Source organism: Haliotis asinina, chromosome 6, assembly GCF_037392515.1.
Source record: "Haliotis asinina isolate JCU_RB_2024 chromosome 6, JCU_Hal_asi_v2, whole genome shotgun sequence".
NCBI lineage: Eukaryota > Metazoa > Mollusca > Gastropoda > Lepetellida > Haliotidae > Haliotis > Haliotis asinina.
The window spans coordinates 37,658,776-37,682,896 of record NC_090285.1 but is presented as its reverse complement, the minus strand read 5'-3'; the positions used below and the strand labels follow the sequence as shown (position 1 = coordinate 37,682,896).

General features: G+C 37.4%; 1 protein-coding gene across 1 annotated transcript; it reads right to left on the bottom strand.

Annotated features, from left to right (window-relative positions):
- Positions 1–569: 569 nt before the first annotated feature.
- Positions 570–24,097, bottom strand: LOC137287604 (UBX domain-containing protein 11-like). Its single transcript, XM_067819981.1, has 14 exons — positions 23,734–24,097; positions 23,164–23,201; positions 22,102–22,266; positions 20,499–20,593; positions 20,266–20,320; positions 19,104–19,183; positions 11,134–11,260; positions 10,068–10,201; positions 7,832–7,999; positions 5,290–5,473; positions 4,613–4,719; positions 3,814–3,884; positions 3,512–3,655; positions 570–3,002 (listed from the first exon to the last, which is right to left on the bottom strand). The coding sequence occupies exons 1-14, from the start codon at positions 23,793–23,795 to the stop codon at positions 2,870–2,872; spliced, it is 1,563 nt and encodes a 520-aa protein (XP_067676082.1). The 5' UTR covers positions 23,796–24,097; the 3' UTR covers positions 570–2,869.
- Between the last annotated feature and the right edge of the window lie 24 nt (positions 24,098–24,121).

Genomic DNA, 24,121 nt, shown 5'->3' with positions numbered 1-24,121 from the left:
GACTGACATCTTGATTTGAAATCTTCCTTTTAAGTAGAAGCACTTATTTCATAAAAAAAATTATAAGGCCAAAGTAAATCCTTTATTTTTTCACTGTGGCAAGAATGTACGACCATTATGAACATCAATCATTTTTCTTACATTCAAACCCAGTTTTCAGGAAAATATAACCACAATATCGTACCAAAATGATCATCAGATATTCTGCTGACATTCAACTTCACATTTGACAAAAGAATACCCTTACTTTTATGAACATCAGACTTTTTCTTACATTTTTACATTCAACATGGTTTTCAGGAAAATACAGCCAGTATCATAACACTGATTTCAACACTGGAAGTTTCTACTAAAATTTGTTTTCCATAAAACAGTAATGGCCAGGAGTCATGACCAAGTATCTTAGTTTGTTTTCCCCTTTATCTTGCCATTAATGCTCAGAAAACAATAAACAAAATGAGTCTGGCATAACAAGCAAAACAATATAGTAACATACAGCCAAATAATACATCTCACTTCCTACAAAACCATTGCTCTAACATCAACACAAGACACTGTACACAAAAGAGTATGTTTGAGGGTTTTATTGCTTTAAATCTTATTATAAAGCAATCAACAATCTAATCTTGAAACTTTTACCAACATAAAAAAATTAGTAGAAATGTTAAAGTTCTTAAAATGACATTGTAAAAAATTCAAATAAATATCTAAAGTTAACATATATTGTGAAAATAACTAGTTCATGAATGACAAAACATAAAAAATCAATACCTTCCCAAACCATCATTTAATATGTTCATGGTATGAAGCAGTTCAATTCTAAATAGAGTATATACATTACATCTGGAGTGATAAAGAAGAAAATAACCCTACACTGGATCCATTTCAGGGCTGTATTCATTAAATCTATAGCCCTAACTAAGCAGTTACCAAAAAATACTGGTTGATGAAAACAGGTTATTATCACATTCACATACAAAACACAACAACATGATAATAACAATGTGTTATAGTTAATCACATTAATTAAAAATAAAAAAAATAACATAAAAATATAAGAAATCTCTACTAAAGCAACAGAAAATTGAAATGCCTAAATAGCAATCACCAAAAATATTTTGGTTCATAATGTCTTTGGGTGCTAACAGTAATTGTACTGGTTTGTTTGAATTTGCAAATATCAGCAGTGTCAAAGTAAAATATTATTTCGAAAAATAACAGTACTATTCAAAAGTGTACCATTATACACATTCAAATTTAACAGATGTGTGTTACAGTTTCATAGCAAAGTGGATATTGTCATTATAACAATTTTTCCATGTTTGTAATTTTTCAACTAGGAAAAAGCAATACCTTGAAAGACAATTATTCAATATTCCTTGACTTGGACAGAAAATGATAGTGCTCTTCATTACAAGTTTGATTTCAAAATAACAAGGTCATTAAGCTTCTTTAAGCAGGAAGGAAACTCATTGTCAACCATGGTGGCAAGATCAGGCTCCTGACCCTACAAAGGGATGGAACTCTGCTCAAGAAAATGTGACACCCTAGACCAGTGAAAATTTAGGCATATGTTTTTTTCCATTACTATACCATGTGTGTACTTCTATGTGTCGTTTGTCCAAGAGTTAAAGGACAGTATGAACATATATTTTTACGTTCTTCAATACTTATTGTTTGTTTTGTTTGTTTCCTGTTTAAAGCTATGGATTATTCAAAAGTTTAGACTAACTTAATGCACTCACTATATGTCATGCATCGAAGATGAATTTCTCCAATAACTTGGTGCAACCAACTGCAAACCTTATGTGCATGAATTGCACGTGGATCATGCATCAAATTGCTCAAAAGCATGTGCAAATATTGTGTTTGTGAACAGCTGCATTTTGGTGTAAAGTTTTGTTAAGAATGTGCCACTTTTCACCGAGGTTCATCATTTATTGAACTCATGACAACAATCTTTTTCGTGTAACAAATTTGTTTTACAATACATGAATTCATGTATAAACAGAGTTTAAACAGTATGAAATATTTTGCAACATTTAGTTTAGACCAGTTAACTGAAGTGGCTCCATTTACACTAGGGAGTGTAAACTTTTGACAGATAGTATATATGGTGGAAGTCTCAATATTTTTTGTACCTTCTGGGACAGTGAACTATCTTTTGGATCTTCCTGTTTCTTTTAAACAATGTCTCAAGCTATTGCCTGGTTCAAATATCACATTCCACGTTAGAATATTGGTCTTCATTTGGTTGGTTGTTTAATGACACCCTGTAAATAATCAAGTCTGGACCAGACAAGTCAATGATTATCATATCATGAGCATTGATCTACATAACTGGGATAAAATGTAACAACCAAGTCAGTGAGCCTGACCACCCAATCCAGTCAGTCACCTCTTAATACAAGCATGGGTTACTGAAGATCAGTTCTAATGGATCCTCACGCTGACTTGGTTGACTTGATTATTTACAGACTGTTGCCATATAACTGGAATATTGTTGACTGCAATGTCAAACAACAGACCAACCAACCATCAAATAAGTAGGAAGCTAGTGTGTTCTCTGACCAATGACAGGTCAGCTTACATTGCACGGACAACACTGTTTTCTTCCTTGACTCTGTGTTCTTTATGAGCCACAGAGTGGAGCCCAACATGTACCAGATGACCAGTCAGTTACTACAAGCTCTGATTTACAAGAAGCCATAATCTGCCTAGTACCAAATACAGCAGGCCGTAATACTTCATTGCTTCTAAAATCTTCACAAAAAAAATTATCGGAACTTATTGCCATTGGAACAATGAATGGTATTATGCAATTCCTTTCATGGACGAAGAACTGATAAGACTTTAATAAGGGTCAAGGTCATGACCTCTTTACAGGACGGAGATGAAGGACAGCATTAGGGGTCAGGCCACATTCATCCAAGGTCAAAGAGGTGTCATCATAGATACGATGTGGGTATGCAGACATGATCTGGTAGTGAGGTAAACCATGTCTGAAATATAAAATATGCATTAGAACCATTTCCAGGGCAACAATTAAGAAAGCTAATAGCCCTAACTAAGCCATGCAATCATTGTCAGAAAAGCACAAAAATCTATATGATTTTTCAGTTTTACATTATCCACAAAGTCTGTGCTGAAACAATTTGAGACTACCAGCAAGAGCCTGTCCTATCTTTAATCTACATCTTGTTCAGTTTGACCTCATCAAGTGAATGCTGATGCATTGCGTTACTGTGTCACAACTGGTGACAACTGGTATATTGGCTAATGTGGCAGACTGCATCATGTGGAATGGCATAATTCGTGATCAAAACATCATGATTATAAGTTTCCATACAAGGCGCTGTCAGGTAGAAGAACGTCTGACTACAGTACTTGTGTTTCAAAACCTGGACAGGAATAAAGGATCCAATTTCAATAGCTATGTACCACATATTTGCTTTTTTTTTCATTTTTTGTCTCCTTACTATCATCTAAATCAAACTGCACTGATACTCACCTTTGTTTGTTCAGATAGAGACGAAGATCCCCCACAGTGTTCTGGAACTTCATCTTGACTATATAAGTCTGGTCCCCTGACTTTATCCTCAGTGTGGTTATATCTCGTGGCGACTGTGGACGACTACCTTCATCTGCCTCCAGTCTGGGAATAAATACAGGTCTCACAATGATGTATTCATGAGAAGGTTCCAGAGTCAGGTTTACCACAATTTTTAAAACAGTCAGACAGTACAGAAATTTACACTGTCTCATCACTGCAATGTAATGGTGCTTTGCACAAAATAAATAAGCATCACTTACCTTTTCTTCATCTCTGTTGTTACTGCAGTTTCCACGACAACAATTCCACTGCTGGTCTTGCCGTCTTTGCCCTTAATCAGAACATAAAGTGGTCAGTGTATTGCTATACAGCTGATGATCATGATGCTAGTCTTCATGTGTTTGTTTTTTAGCGCCGCATCTAGCAATATTCCAGCTACATGGTGGAAGACAAGCCAGTGATCAACAACATGAGCACTGATCTATACAATTGTTACTAACCAAGTCATCAATCCTGACCACTCGATCCCATTTAAAAGTCACCACTTATGAAAGATGCAAGATGTCTCCAAACTGATAAGATCATCCATGCTTCAGATGTGTATGGATTCCACCATCTTACCTGGTTTCTTGTCAGAAATATTTTCCCAGAACATCAAGATCACAGTAACATGTTAATAGTACTTCATAAGAACGAAAAAATGTTTGCTAATAAGGTGAAAATGTTTCATCCGTTCCTGAAACACTTTTCAGGGACATTTTACCTGAAATCCAAATTCAAATTTTTGGTAGTACTGTATATCAGTAACTTTCTCAGAACGTCAAAAATTCTTCAACCACTCAATCCTCATCTTTAGGAAGTAAAAACACAAAAACTGCAGAATATCATCAATGCATATTGACTTAAATTAGGCCTTTTCCTAATACTCAGTTTGTAATCCAAAGAAGCAAACATGATGGCTGGCCAGTCATAACACACTGCATGTATTGATACAATCATGACGTCACTATACGGCATTGTTGTATTCGTACATGTCAGTATGACAGCATATACACAAACCTGCTGCATATGGTCTCCAAGTGAGTTCCGGATGTCGATAACCTTCCCTTGTTTTATCACAGATGATGGCAGTTTGTTCAGAAATTGTTCAATGGACAACTGGGGACCTGAAATAATGGCAGAAATAAAATCATGAAAGTATGTACATATTTAAGAAGCTCAGATAATTATGTTCACATTGATACAAAACCAAACAGAAATGAAATCATAGAACTGCACAGTTTTTTTACTTCAAATTATATCTTTTGAGATCAAGAGGTCTCTGGTAAAACAGATTCATTTGCACAAAGGAATACCTTGAGAAAAACTTGTTTGGAGAAATTTTATTGCAACAGAAGTGTATCTCAACAAAAGCATTCATGGAGAAAATAAAACATAGTCAAGATGTACTCTTGAACATCAGGGAGGACAGGGTTTGTTTCCCACAAAAGGTGTCTCTATAGGCACTGTTTGAGGAGATTGAATTTCAACCAAGAGATGCTTTGAGAACAGCATCATTTAGAGAGACTGACCAGACACAAAGGCAGCTGACAAAGATTTACATTTAGATATATGTACAGTTACTTGCTGATAAAGGTCTACCTAGAGATAAGTTAGGAGTGTTGAATTGTAACAGAGGTGTACCTCAAGTTATTTTTTGCTTTTGCAATTGTACAATATTATCCAAATGAACTCACCTGGAAGTTGACTTGTGACCTCACCGGAAGACTCGGACGAAGCATCATGATGCTGTACTGACTTGTCCAGGTTGCTAGGGACAAGACGAGATGGCTTTGTATCTCCACCCAACAGCTGTCCTGCACCAGTAAACAGATCCTGGCGTCGCTCACTTCTGAAGGATACTTTCCGTAAATCAGTCACCTGGAAGAGTTCACGTGGATAATTGAGAGGATTCCTATGATCTGATCATTTCACTATCAGAGACTCCTGTCCCTCTGCAGATATATAGATACATTGCTGTCAATGAAATCTGTTCTTAGTTGAGAGATTTGACTGACAGTTGAAAATAACCCACAATTCTGTTGGTACATGACCAGATGGTGGCCACATGAAAATGTGCAAACACCTAGTTGTGAGTACAGCAATGTGCAGCAAACTTGGACAAAGTACTGTGACTATGTATCCCAGTCCACCCAGCTATGAATGGGTACTGTAAACAGCCAAATTTTTGCGACTGTTTAATTTTCGCGAACTTCGCGTCAGACTTCATGACACAAGAATAAAAACAAGCGATAATATAGATATATCATACACTCTATTCAAGTCAACGACACAAAAACAATACAGATGTCATTGCTCAATCACGTGTCACCGCTGGGCTAATCTGGATTAACATGGCTCAATCATGTTCTATTTTCATTGCTCTAACACCTAATTAAAAAGGATTAATTCTGAAATCAATTAGATTTAATTTGTTGCTAGATCACTTCCCAATCTGTTTATTTTATAACAGCTCAATGGTCATGCACCTGCGTGTCATGTAAAAACATTCAGAGACGCCCCTGTAACAAGATCACCTCGTGAAAATAAGGAGGCGCGAAAAGGTTTAGTGACCATAACTCGCGAAAAGTTAAAGGCACGGAAATAGGACAGTTTACAGTATCTCGTAAGGATGAGACAGACACAATAACATGGTATGCCTAGTGGCTGCAAGGGTTGAGATTGATAATATGACGTGCAGTTAGAAAATACCAGCGCTATGAGCATGTACTAGTTGCCTAAATATGTCCTATGGAAATATCCTACAATAATAATAATGAAAATAAATAATGATTTTTGTATGTTTTTTAATTTTTATATTTGTTTATTTGAATATAGCTGCACACCATATTCCATTGCTACAACAGCACAGATAATCCAGTGATTGATAATGTAAGCAAATTTCCAGATCTACAGAGTACAATGAGATGCAATCAACCAAGTCACCTAGCTTGACTATCTGATCCACTACGCGAGTCCTATGACCAACAGAGCTTGCTTGGAATCAACTGTAAACGAGGAAACGGAAAGTGTTTCTCTGATTATGCCTAAACTCACTCAAGCGCCTCCATGTAGCTGGAATATTGCTGAGAGATGTGTAAAACTGAAACGCAAAAAAACTAAAAAAGAAAACTAAAACTAAAACTCAAGATGTCACTGTTAGTGGTGAGAGAGTATTCTGGGCAGACAGCATTATTTGGGATATCTCAGCCATGTAACAGTGTCCTGTTAACTAGTGATTGTGTGCATGTTTCGAAGTGCTGGGTCCCAATGACATACTACCCAATTCTCATTTGTATCAGAAGAATTGAGTATACAGGGCTTCTCCACACATTGCAACCACCCGATTCTCACTTGTATCAGAAGAATTGAGTATACAGGGCACCTCCACACATTGCAACCACCCGATTCTCACTTGTATCAGAAGAATTGAGCATACAGGGCTCCTCCACACATTGCAACCACCCGATTCTCACTTGTATCAGAAGAATTGAGTATACAGGGCTCCTCCAGGTTACCCAAGCTTCACACTGGGATAACTAGAAACTATGGACATCAAGATAAAGAAATTCTGTTGACTAATAATTCACTAAAAAGCAAAAATTGAGACTACATTGGGCCTGATTGGCTTAGGTGTATCTTGGTACAAAGTACTAAAATACTAAAAACATTGCAAGAAACAATATGTAGGTGAGACGAAACGATGTTTGAGAATCAGATGAACAGAACACTATGCTGATATCACACACAAGCGTAAGAAACTGGTCACACTTCATTTCAATTCGTAAATATCATGGCAAAAATGATCTAAAATTTGACATCATAACACAACTCACAGACAACCCGGACTCAGAACAAACCACCAAAAAAAAAGAAGGTCTCTTGAATTAAGGTGGATATTTGAGCTCCATAGGTTCCATCCGCAAGGACTCAACGACAGGATTGTGGACTGACATATCCCTTTCGCCTTTTCTGTAATAATTCACTAAACCTGCCTATGCACTAAATAAAGAGACAGCTTTACTCCAGCATTACCACAGCAGAAATCTACATGTCTGGACCACAAAAACTAAAATAGCCTCACTGAATGTAATGGCTACAAAGGACCTATTTTCCCTCAGGATCCCAAAATAGATCATATTTCACATCAAGTATCCACTTCACAAAGGTTCTCATCCCTTAGACTATGTCAAAGAAAGGGACTCATTTTACACCTTTAATTTGTCAACAAGTAGTTACCTTAAACGGCACGCCATCTGGATAACGGTTTTGAAGTTCTGATGGAAAGTAGCCATCACTAAGATCTTTAACACACAGCTGTGTTTCGGGATCCGAGAAGGGTCGGAACGGCCCGTTAAACAACATGATTCCATTTGCATAGAGGGTCAGGGGGACTGGATCCTGAATCTGAAAAAAATATTAAAGGTCACATGCAACCAAAAAATCAAGCATAATTAAAACACATTTTTCACTTATTCATGACATATAATATACATTACTGCTTTTAAAAAACAAATAAACAAAATTATAAGCGTACAATCGCGATTCAAAAGTGCAATATTTTGTACTTGGGCTTACTTCCCCTGAAACGAAGCCCTCGGGAGACCGAACCCAGTCATAGCGGGTGGATATGCACTCAAGTGTAACGACGGCTTCCGATTGGCTGTTTCATTTGCTGGTATGCTGAGGGTTCATTGTGTGTACAGAAAGATGATCTGTTTGATGGGCATGTTAGAAGTATAGCCAGTCACCAGAAAGTAAGAATCTTTATGGATAACAACTTCTTTTTGTGTACTTGATGCGTCATTTCAGTATGGATTCATATACTGTTGTCAAACAAAATCATATACACTAAAAGAAGTCGTTATCCATGAAGAATGTATATAGAGACGTTGGGTTTGGAAAATACATGTTCTCTGAATTTTCGTTTGATCCAATCAAAAATTATCTCAGCAGAGATGGTGAACTGGAAACTGTCGTTCGTCCAAGTACAAAGCAGGACTTGAAGCTGATAAGAGTTTGCACCAGTTTCCGTCAGATCCAGTCATCCGAAAAAAAATTAATGTAGTTTCTTTGCAACCCACAGACATAAAAACATGTCATGTGTATCACACGTGCCTAGTTACATAATGTGGCTGACACGGGACTCGGGAGCACGAGTCATAAATCATCTTATTTTCTTTATGTCGTATAGTCTGATAGGTGTTAAGTTCAAACTGCACGTGGTCAATGATTGAAGCTGTGTATTGCATGTTGTCTTTAGCAGACGGGCAGGCAGACATATAGGCATGAATAAGCCAGACACTGAGCTTTCTCTGTGACAGAGGCTGCTTACCACAATCAACATGTTTTTTTACGTAACGAGTACATTATTTACTTGTTTGTGTACACAACCAACATTAGACTACTGCTCACGACCTCAGACGCTGGGCATGCATACTGTTTCAAGCTCCGCGAACCTATTCACTGCGCATGCGTTATGGACGCAGCGTAGCACAGCTATCGAAACCAGTTTTCCCCCCAGCGCTGGGGGGAATTTAATGAAACGTTTGAACTCCGATTTCGCGGGCTTTTTTTTCATCGCGTTTTTTTCAACTTTATAGGTTGAATTGGCATTTTTTATGATTTGTTTCGGTAAGTACATACCGAAAGGTACCAGAATCTGCAAAGTTGTGTTTTACGTTGCATGTGACCTTTAACATAATAACTAGTGGTGGTCCAATCAATTGAAATTACTGAAGATCGGTTGCAGTCATTAAGCATCCAAGCAATCGATCATGTTTTCTCATAATCGAACACAAATGATTCTGAGGCACTTGTGTATTAACAAAATTTTCATAAGGTTGATTTTGTGTGTAACATTTCATGAGCACTATATACAAGCTTGTACAAAGTCATGATTGAACTACCGTAAAGAATCCAAGAAATTTATGTTCCTAACATACTAGTGATCCTTTAAAGATGTGATAACTGCAAATATATTTGCTAAAAAAAACCCAAAGATCTACATGTTTTTTTCTTTATGGTTTTTTGCATGAACAAAAATAATCAGGAAATTTCACATTAATTATTTTCAATCACTGTTTGGTTGTAATGAACCAATCATCAATTATGAGATTGTAACCAATTCTTGACATAATAACATAATTAATACAACCCTAAATAACAGTGCAAAGATATCACATAAAGCAATGATGTTTTTATCATTCTCCGAAAGTCATCACGCTACTACCTGGTGTTCATTTCAAACCCCATCATTGTATACTCATCACAGAACATTAAGCAACAACACATTTAGGTTTAGGTTTAGGTTTAGGTTTAGGTTTAGGTTTAGGTTTAGGGTAAGGGTAAGGGTAAGGGTAAGGGTAAGGGTAAGGGTAAGTTTAGGTTAGGGTTAGGGTAAGGGTTATGACACTAAACAATATGGCTGGTAGGTATCCTGTATTCTGTAGGTGTATCCATTGGTCCAGCTTACCCTCAGTCTAGCTCCATCTGTGGTGTGTTGGATCTTAGCTTCCCCCTCGCCAGCCAGCACATTCAGGTCCCGTATGTTTTCTATGATGCGGTCATAGTCCATGTGGAATGCAGGAGTTCTTGATACTGATGACCCTGAAATAGGAGGAGAAATATACTTTTTGACAGATGTTATGTCATGTCCATGGCAACTGAAACATTGAGGAGATGAAGGTCATGTCAAGTCCATGGGAAATGAGACTTTAAGGAGACGAAGTTCATGTCATGTCCATGGCAACCAAGATATCAAGGCGATACAGTTCATGTAATGTCAATGGTAACTGAGACCAAGTCATATGAGGGAGTATCAATCAAATGAACAACCTAGATGGAAACACTATTCTAAACTACAGAACTACAGGTGGTCATATGGAGGTTTGTTCCCGCTAGGACTTAAATCTTTAAATATCTAACACTTAAACTTTTAACACAAGTGATATAAAGGAAGATCATGTCGTCAAATGTTGTGTAAGAAATGGAAGTTTCAAGACCAATGAACAACATATGTTTTCATATTTGTGAGGGTTGTTGTGTGTTTGAGGTTTAAAGTTTTGGTTAGGAACAAACACTTGTAGCAGGAAGTTTCAAATGTTAACATTTCAGCATACGAACCAATGAACTAACAAACAGCATCACCACGTTCATCAGCTGCTGCATGTCCTAACCCTGTTAGAGTAAGTTTAGTTTCATGCCGCACTCAGCAATATTCCAACTATATGGTTGCAGTCTGTAAATAATCGAGTCCGGACCAGACAATCCAGTGATCAACAACATGAGCATCGATCTGTGCAATTGGGAACTGGTGACATAAGTCAACCAAGTCAGACCACCCAATCCTGTTAGTCACCTCTTACAACAAGCATAGTCGCCTTTTATGACAAGTATCGATTGCTAAAGGCCTCTTCTACCTCGGGCCTTCACGGGTTGGCTAATCCTGGTATAAAGCTAACACTGATAAGGTAAGGTATGACAACAACATGCACATTCAGCTGTATGTCACAGGACGTTCATCCAACCTCACTGCCTACCTGGCCTCCACACGTCGTCCTCACTGCCCCCGCTGCCTCCGCTGGAGTAAACATCGTCATTATACACGTCAGACTCTGGGTCAACTTTATCCCCAACCCACACCATGCCATAGTCAGACAGGAAAGCCTGAAAAAAACATTATAAACATTATAAAATATTAATTCCACAGACAAGTCATTAAGAGACACTCCCCAAACCTCCCCAAGTTCTATGACAAGAAGGGTGTGATCTCTGACTGCAGCACTTGTTTTACCTCTGTCTTAGGTGAAAAAAACTAGGGCACTGTAGCTCACCTTTCTCACATAGTATTTGAAACACAAAACATGGTATTTGTGTGTTTGTTTGCTGCTTTATGAGACACTCAGAATTATTCTAGCCATATGTTGTCGGTCTGTCAAAAATTAAGTCTGTGTCAGAAAACCCTGTGATCAATAGCATGAGCACTACTAAACTCAACTGGGATATAATGACATTTCAAAAAAATTAGCATGCCTGACCACCAGATCCAAATAGTTGCCTCTTATGACAAGCATGTATTGATGAAGACCTACTATAACAATATGTGGTAAGTCGCCTGTGATCTTGGATGATAGATGATGAATGATAAGGACTCATTATGAATGTTAGTTAGCTAGTCTTTAAAATTGGATCTTTTACTCAAGATTCAATACCTGTCTATGTGAATTTTCATCCAATTAGCATATAGATTACTACATTCTGAATACAAGTATGTGAACGATTTAGTCATGCACATCTGAGCTGAGTAATTGAAAAAATAATAGTACTGTGGCGAATGAGTGAGTGAGTTTAGTTTTACGCCACACTCAGCAATATTCCAGCTATAGGCAGTCTGTAAATAATCAAGTCTGGACCAGACAAAGTAGTGATCAACAACATGAGCATCGATCTGCGCAATTGGGAACCGATGACATGTGTCAACCAAGTTAGTCGCCTCTTACGACAAGCATAGTCGCCTTTTATGGCAAGCATTGGTTGCTGAAAGCCTATTCTACCCCGGGACAAAATGGACAAAAATAAAGCTACACTATTACACTGTTGTGAAGATATACAGCAGTCATTTATGAAAAGAGACTATTCAAAGAAAACATGCATCATCTGGGATCACATGACTCAATCCTACAGACAGTTTATCTGATATTACTGCATAGCAGTACCATTTCCTATAAAAGATATACCCTTACTACTTACTACATAACAACAGGGCTAAAGTCAGATTTGGTTAGGTCTTCTGCATGTGAAACAGGGCAAGGAATGACATCTACAATTGCTACAGAGCTTGCAAATGTAACAATATCTGTACTAGTGTTATTGCCTGTACCAAATATCAGCACCCTGATGTCAGCCACACCGCTCAGACATCATGCATTCCATTAACCACCATGGGCACAAGGTTGAAAAAGCAGCTTACTTTTGGTTTGTTTCTCAACAAGGATCACTTATTCAAGGTAAGCAAGTCCCTATTGTGCTTTCCAACAAATTGGGGTATCTCATTGTCTGAATGACACCAACTATACACTTCAACTCAAAATCAAAATGAGTAAATATTTCAATATTATTTATCGACTGACTAATATTTGCTTCAAGACGTCATGATGTATTACAGTATGGTTCAAAATTATTGAGAATAGCTAAAGCGTTTCATATTATTAAACGAGAACAAATCAGATAAAATTGAATGTATTGTAAAAGTGAACTGACCTTTTCATGTTGTGTAGGTAACAATTTAATATTTTATCAAGTCTCCTTGAGCTTCACGGCACAGCCTAAGACGGGTAGGCATACTTCCTATCAGAGAGGTTAGTGTCTCGTGAGTTATGCTGTCCCAGTATCGGACCACTTCTCTCTTCACGTCTTCAATTTTTGTCAACCCCTTTTGATTCACACATTCCTTCATCATCCTCCAAATGTTCTCAATGGGATTTAAGTCAGGACTATATGCAGGAAATGGTAATGCAGTCACATTTTTCTCCTGAAACCACTGCTTGGCATGTTTTGCGGTGTGTTTAGGATCATTATCTTGCTGCAAAATCCAGTCATTTCCATAAAACACATGTGCACTTGGAAGGAGAAAATTATCTAATATGTTAGTGTAGCGTTGACTAGTCAGATTTCCCTCAAACACACACAGCGGGGTCGTTCCTAATAAGGATATCCCTCCCCATGCATGAAACTTTGGGCTGTATGTAGGTCGTCGATACAACGGTGCTGACGCAGACTTTGTCCATATTTTCACATTATTGGGATATACCCATATTGAGCTTTCATCAGTAAAAATCACATTTTCCCAGTCAAAGTTTTCATGTGCCAAACACCACTCAACACGCCTGTCTTTATGTTCTTGTTTCATGAGAGGAGAAGGAATTCCAGTCTTTTTCTCCCATCTAAGATCAATCAAATTTCTTCTAACTGTAGATTTTGATACAACTGTTGATCCCCTTTCTATCATTTCATACCTGATGTTGGAGATGCTTGCCCTTTGCTTTTTAGACGCTAAAATTCCCAGCCGGACGCGATCTGAGAAGTCCAATTTTCTGGGGCTCCCTGCTCCTTTCTGGTGCCCAAAATCCTTTCCCTCTTTAAAATTCTTCCTAATCCTATACACAGTAGAAAGAGGAGTTCCTGTTCACACTGCCAATGTATTTACATCATCAATTCCTTGATTACACAACTCAAAAATCAACCTTCTTTTATCTTCAGCAGACATTGTTGACAGTGCTGAGGAAAATGACGTCTGCTACAAATTCAGGGGAGGTAACTCTAATTGTACTATACTCAGTAGGCCAAGATGAGTTACCTCCCTTATACCATTACTTAGTTTTAAGTATCAGTGAATCAGTTGAGGTGTTAGGATAGCTCAAAGTAAGAAGAAAAATTCTCAATAATTATGAACCAGACTATATATGAAAAATAAATAACTGTAAAATATTTTGACATTATTTCTTCATAAATTATTATAATGGAAATGTTTTTCAGATCAAGCATACTTGTAATAAAAATGCCTTCAGATTCAATAGCCTGTTGATGTCCATGAAACCTTAGAGACGCCTTAAATATACCAGGTACTGCCACTTCTACTTCTGTCCTGGACCCGTGAAGATCCAGAGTAGAATAGGCCTTCAGCAACCCATGCTTGCCATAAAACGTGACCAAGTTAGTCATAAGAGGCAACAAACAAGATCAGGTGGTCACGCTCACTGACTTGGTTGACATGTGTCATCGGATCCCAGTTGCGCAGATCAATGGTCATGCTGTTGATCACTGGATTGTCTGGTCCAGACTCGATTATTTACAGACAGCCGCCATATAGCTGAATTATTGCAGAATGCAGGGTAAAACTAAACTCACTAACTCAGACTAACAAAGAAAATGTTGCCAACAGATATCCAAACATGGAAATGCAAGTTCCTGAAACCATGACATTATGTTAAGCCAACTCCACAATTATCTGAGAACATTTCATCTCTGAATTACTTTTAAAACCATTTTAGTAATGCTGCATCAGCAATACCGATGAAAAGAGCAGGAACAGCTCAAAAGTCTTCTGAGATCATTCCATGGATACTCTGCAAGAGGCACTGTCATTCATTAAGCATTCATCCAGGTAACACTCACAACGATACGAGAATACCCAAAGTCTTCCGTTAATGTCTCCTATCATGATACAAATCACCTGATTGTAGCACCTCGTAATAGCTGATTGCTGGATGGTATGAATATTTCATGTAAACTAGCAAAGGCAATTTATCCAAACTCGTGTTGTCATACAAAGGTTTAATCAACAGTCTTTTCGTTCATGACTTGAGAGAACAAAGACATTCATTATTAATAGACGGACAGAACATGATCAGTCTTGTTTTAAACTTTTCAACATGCAATTAAACACACTGATTCTAATTTCTTCAACCAACAAAAAGTCCCTCAACAGAGAACCAAATTCATAGTCCTCACATGTTTTTTTTTACATAAGTAATGATATTCATTGCACTAAATTCCTGACAAGAACTATACAATTTCATTACTTGAGAGAGAGAGAGAGAGAGAGAGAGAGAGAGAGAGAGAGAGAGAGAGAGAGAGAGAGAGAGAGAGAGAGAGAGAGAGAGAGAGAGAGAGAGAGAGAGAGAGAGAGAGAGAGAGAGAGAGAGAGAGAGAGAGAGAGAGAGAGAGAGAGATTTTTTTTCATGCCAGTTTTAGCAATATTCCAGATAAACATAAACATGAAAACAAGGTTGGAGAAGAAATAGCCTAGCTAGGCAGAATCTCCCTCTTTTGACATAAGAACAAGGGTAGGAAAGAAGTAGCCTTCCACGTTGATTCTAGGTCGGGGAAACCTTGGCCTATGACACCCTTTCCTCGCTGAAGATTAAGCATAGGGGCGGAAAGTTCATCCTAGGCCAAAGTTTCCCAGAGTAAGGTTTGGTCATGGGGGCCTGTTACACCAGGTCTTCAGAATGTAATCCAATTAGAATAGAGCCCCAGGTGGTACAGAAGTGATAGAGAATTGTTTTCCAAAGTCTGAAAGGTGATTTCAGGGATCCATGCACCCCTCCTTTGGCTTGGTCAGTGACAGTTTGCTCAGGGTTCTTCCTGCAATGGTGGTTTCCTAAGAGGTATTATATCAGAGTAAAACATCTTACTTTAATAGTAAGTGAGTTAATGAGTGATATTCAACAAGTTATTTTTGGGCTTACAGTTTCTCAATAAAGTACAGTTTCTAGTACTTTGTGGGATTGAGTCCCATTCAGGATTTGAACCCACACTTTCAGAGAGAGTCACCTAATTGCCTGCACACAGAGCCAGATATGTAACCTGATCAAGTGGAAGCCACAATGGCTGAGTACTAAAATCTATTATTAATCTGCTAGTGAAATGAAATCATGAATAACTCACAGCAGTCAGATAAGCCTCACTTGGTGCATGAAATGTTTGCAAACGCTACCCCTGCCCTGCTATGAACAATGTGTGGAACTGATTGTATCCTGGCTATGGTGAGTGAGTGAGTTTAGTTTTACGCTGCACTCAACAATATTCTAGCTATATGGCGACAGTCTGTAAATAATCAAGTCTGGAACAGACAACCCCGTGATCAACAGCATGAGCATCAATCTGCGTAACTGGGAACTGATGACATGTGTCAACCAAGTCAGCAAGTCTGAGCATCCGATCCAGTTACTTGCCTCTTACGACTGCTGCTTGTAAAAATTCAAATAAACAAAACTATAAGTGTACAATCGTGATTCAAAAGTGCAGTATTTTGTACTTGGGCTTACTTCCCTCGAGACGAAGCCCTCGGGAGACCAAAACCCAGTCATAGCAGGTGGATGTGCTCCAAGTGTAACTACAGCTTCCGACTGGCTGGTTCATTTGCTGATATGCTGAGGGCTCATTGTTTGTACAGAAGTATGGCGAGTAACAAGAAAGTAAGATTCTTTATGGATAACAACTTCTTTTATTGTACTTGATGCGTAGTTTCAGTATGGATTCATATCCCATTGTCAAACAAAATCATGGAATTAGAAGAAGTTGTTATCCATAAAGAATGTATACAGAGATGTTGGGTTTTGGAAATACATGTTCTCAGAATTTGTGTTCGATCCAATCAAAGAACATCTCTGTAGAGATGGTGAACTACTGCGTGGCTGGAAACTGTCATTCGTCCAAGTAAAAAGCATGACTTAAAATTGACAAAAGTTTGCACCAGTTTCCATCAGATCCAGTCATCCGAGAAAAATGGATGTAGTTTGTTTGTAACCCACAGACATAAAAACATGTCATGTGTACAAGTATCACACCTGCCTAATCACATATACATAATGTGGCACAGACAGGACTCAGATGCACGAGTCATAAATCAATTCATTTTGTTTATGGTGTATGGCCTGACAGGTGTTAGTTCAAACTGCATGTGGTCAATGATTGAAGCTGTGTATATTGTCTTTAGCAGACAGGCAGGCAGACATATAAGTGTCAATAAACAAGACATTGAACTTTCTCTGTGACAGAGTCTGCTTACTACAATCAACATCTCTTTTTTCACGCCACAAGTAGATTATTTACTTCTTTGTGTACACAACCAAGATTAGACTACTGCTCACGACCTCATACTCCGGGCAGGCATACTGTTTCAAGCTCTGCAAACCTATTCAATGCACATGCATTAGGGGCTCAGCGCAGCACAGCTATTTTCCCCCCACTTTTCCCCCCAGCGCTGGGGGAAATTTAGTGAATCGTTTCATTTTGCAGACTTTTTTTTTCATCATGTTTTTTCAAACTTTCTAGGTTGAATTCACATTTATGATGATGTGTTTCGGTAAGTGCATACCGAAAGGTATTAGAATCTGCAAAGTTGTATTTTACGTGACCTTTAAGCATAATAACAAGCAAATAACGACTGCAGGCTTTAATAATCAGTAATTATCTTCAAACATCAACAATAATTTTCAATCTGAAACTTCAAAAACACATGCACAGTGAACTGGCTACGCCATAATGGATATTTTTAAAAAAAACATCATGTTTCAGATCATTAATGTAATCAGAACAAACTCCCTCAGTGTTGAAAACATTAGTCCATAACTCAAGTATGTTATTGGTGACATGAATCAATGTTTTGAAAGAACTTATCGCAGAACTAGGACTAGTATGTTGGTTAACTGACTTTTAGATTGATCTTGTTGAAACTGTCAGGTAAAAAAATAGTGTTTTCTTTCACCAAAATTACATCATGAGCAGACTGGACATCTAACTGTAGCTTTGTATCTTTCAAATCAGACTACATGTACTTATTCCTTTCTTTAAACACAGTAACAATTGGATCCAAGTTATTCATTACAATAAACAGGATATAGCACAATGGATAAATTAAGGATAGGTCTTTTTACTAACTGTATGAATGTATGTGCATAAATATACATGTACCTCTAATGTCACTGTTTGTGGGTAATAAAGTTCACCTCCGTTACAAGTAAACAATATAGCTGTTCTACTCTCATTAATGTCTGTTTTGAGGTTTCTCATTGTCTGAGGTTCATAGAATATTAGATTGTTGTTTGCTTATTTCCATGCACCAAAATTCTATGATCAGTGGACTGGACAACTATTTGTAGCCTTGTACCTTTCAAATAAGACATCAGGGATGGAAATAATTCTTGAATTGCTAATGTACCCCAGTACAGTGGCACTTGTAAAATCACTTACTCTGATAATTTTTCCACTATACCAGCCAATTTCCTTGTTGATTATTTAAATAAAGAACATAATTAACTATGGAAAGTCATCTAGACAGTGGTACAGCGTGATATTCAAATTAGCTTTCCCGACAGAAAAAACACTTGACTGGGACATTGGGCAATGGGTTATTTCCACCCCTGCTACATGTATTTGTTCATCCATTTGAACACTGAACCCCCGTTATTCATCACGATAAAAAGGTGTCTTTTCCTAAATGCATGAATGCATATGTAGAATTATATATGTATCTACAATACCACTTTTTGTGGCCTGAGTGTAATAAAGATCACTGGCGATACAGGTTAACAATACTGTTGCTCTACTCACATTTATGTGTGTTTGGAAGTTTCTTATGGTCCGATATTTAATAGAAAATTAGTTTGTTGTTTGTTTATTTTCTGCTTAAAGCAATACACAGCAAAATCTTCAAGCTATATACTGTAAGTTTGTAAATAATTGAATTTAGAGCAGACAATTCAGTGATTGACATAATGGGCATTGATCTATAAATAAACCATGAAATTTTCACTGAAAGGATCATGTTTGCCAAACGTCTGTTGCATCCATCTAGTGCTTTCAGAAAAATGATGTTTACATGCAGCATTAAAATCAATACCAATAAAGTAGTCAGTGCAGGTAATTTGTCAGACCCTGGCTTTTCCACTGTATGTCCTACTGTTCAAAATTAATAGGAATATCAAGAAAGTAATTCTATAAATACCTCCATCTCATGAATCTGCTGTTGTAGTAGAAGACATTTCTTCTCAAGCTCCGTAACCTTCTCACTAGAGTTAAGTCCCCCTGAAATCAGACACCCAATATTCACAGTTATCAAATCTAACAATATTAGATTAAATATTACACCTAAAATATGGTTTGAATTCAAAGGAAAAATCAATCAAGGATACACAAGGAGAGCAGTCACAGTGTATTCCCAATACAGTTCTGATGTCAGCTAACATTTTGCTTTTAAACATGTGAAATATATAACCAAACAAGCATTAAACAAACTTATGAAAATAACATCCAAGAATAAATTTCCATAGGCAAAAAAACCTCATCATTTATAATTTAATTTCAGTAGAGCAAAAAAAAGATTATACTAGTTGTATAGCCATAGTTCTAAATATCCTCATGTTTTCATAAGTGCATACAATAAAGAAATTGAAATTATGAAAATAGAGGTAATTCCATTCCAATACCATCCATCATTACCATCAATAATAAATGCTTTTCTTGGTTTGATGATACCCAGTTAAAGAGGACCAAGGGAGGTAACTCTGATTGTTATAATGTTTTCCCATGAAGCACAAAGCTGAATTATTGCACTACTTCTGAATAAAGACCTTTCTTTTGGAAGACTTAGTTATTAAAACTAGAAAGGTGCTTCATGTTAGCAGAACTTCTGCAGCAACTATAGTCTGTTTGGCTCAAAAGAGCACCAATGAATAGCAATCTAGCTTGAAAACTAATAAACATAACATGTTGAATGAATTACTGATCATAATCAGAACATAATACCAACTCTGTGAGGTTTTTGCAGAACACTTTTTATTAAAATAAAAAAGTTCTTTAACAAACAATCATTAAAAATATTGACACAGTTCACCATTTGTTATGAGGGAGGAGTGCAGAGGACGGGACAGCCAATATTTTAATAAACGTTTGTTAAATAACTTTTTTGTTAATGGGACAAAAATTCTGCAAAATCCTCACAGAGTTGGCAGGATGTTTTGATTATAATCAGCGTTTCATTGAGTATGTGGTGCTAATTAGTTTTTGAATTACACTGCAATTCATCTGTCCGCTTTTGAGCCACACGGACTATGGTATATAGATCACTGCCATCATCACCATTATTATAAATTGTCATGTGAACAAACCTTGAGCCTTTTGGAGTATCTTCAGTTTATCTTCTAACACTCTTATTCTTTTGTCCTGAAATGACAATCAGTTAGTAGTTAAATTGAAACGCACAAACAAAACTCTACATAAAAATGTCAGCTGAACAAGTAAAATATGGAAACACAGTGCAAAACTAAAAGTTCAAACAATCTTTCAGTACAGGTGAGCTAAAAATATGTAAAAGCAGGTACATAATATTCAAGCTTTCTACCTTTTCCATAGTTTCTTTACTGTGATACTGCAGCTTTGCTTCCAGTTGTGTCACTCGAGACATCATCAGACTCAGCAACTCACGATCCGAGGGAGCTGATGAAGAGAAAATATCCAACATGCTATACTTAAACATTATGTTCTCTCGATACACTTCTCTGTTGGATAGCATCTGAAATGACTGACAAATATTTGCTACATTTTTTTTATCCCAATTAGTTGATTAATTCGATGAATATAAGACACATGACTGGTGCTTGAGAAACACTGGGTCAATAACACAATGAACTTGAAACATCTATGATTTCATATCTACACCAATGAGTTTTCTGATCAAATCAATATGTTCGGTGTAATACAGAGGATACTAAATGACCTTCTATGTAGTACCATTTTCATTGACTTATGAAGGTCCCAGCATAGAAGAGGCCTTCAGCAAACCATGTTTTCCATAAAAGGTGACTATGCAATTAAGAGGCAACTAACTGGATCAGATGCTCAGACTCGCTGACTTGGTTGACACGTCATCAGTTCTCAATTGCACAGATCAATGCTCATGTTGTTGATCACTGGATTGTCTGTCCCAGACTAGATTATTTACAGACCGCCGCCATATATCTGGAATATTTCTAAGTGCTGAAAAGCTAAAGCTAAACTCAGTCACTCACCATTTTCATACGAGGAGTTAATGATTGGTATCAAATGAGTGTAAGCGAGTTTGACACTAAATTTTTCACAAGTTTTATAAAAATGGTATATCATGGAAGGGAGTTTAGTATTCTGTTTATTACATTCCAACATAGATTGACAGAAATTACCTACAGTGTGATAATTCTCAGCTTTCCACATATCAAGTAAGGTCTACTGCCATTGAGACAGAGGTATTAGCATTATGACATCATAACTGTAATCCATTTTTGCCATAAAAATATTATGCTCCAGTATCTTCCATGGGTGAGTAATAATATTCTGAAAACTATTTCAGTATTTACTTGATGCGGGATGAAAGCCTTCAGCAATGTTGGTCTAACATGTTTACTGTTTTGGTAAATCCATGAGAACAGGTCTGGTCCTGACCTGTGCATGAAATAGCCACTAGCCCTCAATTCCATGACCACTAAAAATCCAGTAGGACCAGTAAATCTCCAATCACTGACCAGACTACCAAGTGAACTTTCATGAGGTCATTTAGTAACATTTTGCTCCCTCCAACTTGTTAACCTATAAAACACCTTCAAATCATGCAAGATTATGGTCAAATAAAAATGTTCATTATATCAGCAGCTAATTATGAAACCTGTGTCTTCATTAAAGTTTCAGACTTGTAAATTTTTTGTTGGCTAGTAACTTTCAGGCATAGCTAGCTCAACTGGCTGGCAAAATTTGGAAACTATTTCACACACTGGTCCTGACAAAATGACATTTCGACCTACACTCAAAGGATTTGTCAGGTCAAAGGGACACAACTTTATACAACTACAAGGGAAGCAACTCTGTATAGTTGACTGTGAAAGAAGTAAACAAGACCAGCATCACTCCCCTGACCCATATGGCTCAGAATGAAAATCTCCTTTCAAAATGCAGAGAAGATGCACAATGCTTACATGCACCAGGATGCCCCTGATCTCGACCTGGAGAGGTTCCAGAGGATAGATGTGAAGGGTGTCGGCTGTCTATTTTCGGCAAGCCTCCAGCAAAGGGATCACGCCCTTTCAGTCTACTGGAGGCCATTGATGATGTAACTTCCTCCAGCATCCGACTTTCATCCTCTGTAACAGAGATCATACACATTCATTGCTAGAATCACAAATTCTGTCACTCAAAGACCAACTGGTGTAGTGGGGTAGCCTAATGGTTTAAGTGAGTGCTCTTTACCCTGAAGACCCAGGTTCAATTCCTCACAGAGGAACAACATGTGAAGCCAATTTTTAGTGTTCTTGAGATGTTGCTGGAATATTGGTAAACATGGCATAAAACTATACTCACGCACTCAAATCAGCCATGTTTGAATATATTCTTTGTCTTAAAACATCAGAACTCATTTCTTAGTCACTGAACGACATGATGAATGTCCAGTTTGATATGAGTGCCATGTCATTACCAACCTAACACAGACTTAGGTTATTTTACCGACATTGTGAAAAATAATTCAGAGCTTCTTTTAAAGAATAGATTTAAGGAGGAAACTGTTTAGTGATTGATTGAGTGAGTGAGTTTAGTCTTACACTGCCCCAATCAATATTCTAGCTGTATGGTGGTGGTCTGTAAATAATCCAGTCTGGCCCAGACAATCCAGTGATCAACAGCATGAGGGAAATTGTCTAGTGCCACAAGTAATAAGCATAAGGAAGCTAAGTTTGATAAAGGCAAAATTTCATGTTTTGTCATTTACCAAGGTGAAAACATATCTTAACAGGACTTACACAAACCATAAGCATGTGCTCTTGTTCAATGCAGCAGTAGACTTCAATATTAAACATTAAAGTCATTTCTGGATCTGTAATTTTCAGTTATGCTAATTAATCATATCTTTCGTTACTTTGTTAGTGCCTTAATTAGAACACAATACATGTCCTCATTTGTAACTGATGAGTTGGAGAAGGTATAACACTAAACATACTAAATGCACATATATAACTAGATATATGTCAGAATTTAACTAATACCTGAATACTCTGGATTTCTGAAGGGCACTGGTCTCTGCCTGTCAACACAGATGTACTCTATTAATAAACACAAAACAACAACTTGGATTACTGGCACAGTGTTTGTAAACATCCACAAATCTAACCATCAACACAGTATCAGTAATAACTATGATGAAGTTCAAAAACAGGTTAACTAAAATTGACAGTCCCTCATACTCACAGCTGTGTGAAAAGTGAAGAGAACCTATCATTTACATGTCATTTTGTGATATGAAAAAATTCAGTGACGGTCAGTTTCAAAGAGGCATTCAACAGTAATAACAGTAATCCTGAAATAAAGCTAACCCTTAGGTAGGAGAGGTGCCTGAACTGTTATACCATATAGCACCTATGGATTTATAAATGGTGAAATATTAGATTAAAAATCATGATAGTTAATAAAAATACTTGGACAAGACCTGTTTTAAAATAAAATAAACATCGTCCGACCTGGGATCATAATAATATAAACGAACATCGTTCGGTCACTGTGCCCCTGGTTGCACCTTCTGATACTTGTAACTGTAAGAAAAGGCACAAGGCACTCACCCATTGCCTGGCAAGAACGGCGTCTTGTGAGATTTCTTCAGGCTCGACAAGGGCGAACTCATTTTGAGTGACCCCTGCTATCTTGTAACTCTTGAACTCAACCTGGATACAAATCATCCGATCAGATATCACTGAGTGATGGTGTAGCGAAGGCAACCCACTGTTAGAGCCGAAATCTTCTCCATTACAAGATCATATAAGTGTAAATACTCATAAATCTTATGAAAATGAACTCGTGATTGATCATCTGTGCCCCTCCTTCCGTAAAGTGTTATAACTGTATTACGTTATGCTCCAGTGCCGGTAATTATCTTCCCGTCGCTAGGTTTGTTTACATCCAAGGACGCCATGTTGAAGTATTCGTGCGTGCTGCGCATGCGTTGAAATC

Coding starts and splice junctions, on each gene's coding strand:
- LOC137287604 (XM_067819981.1), bottom strand. CDS start 23,795: ATGAGTTCGCCCTTGTCGAGCCTGAAGAAATCTCACAAGACGCCGTTC. Junction 19,184..20,265: donor GATACTCCAAAAGGCTCAAG/GTTTGTTCACAT, acceptor GTCTGATTTCAG/GGGGACTTAACTCTAGTGAG. Junction 11,261..19,103: donor AGCAGATTCATGAGATGGAG/GTATTTATAGAA, acceptor TGTTTTTTTCAG/GCTTTCCTGTCTGACTATGG.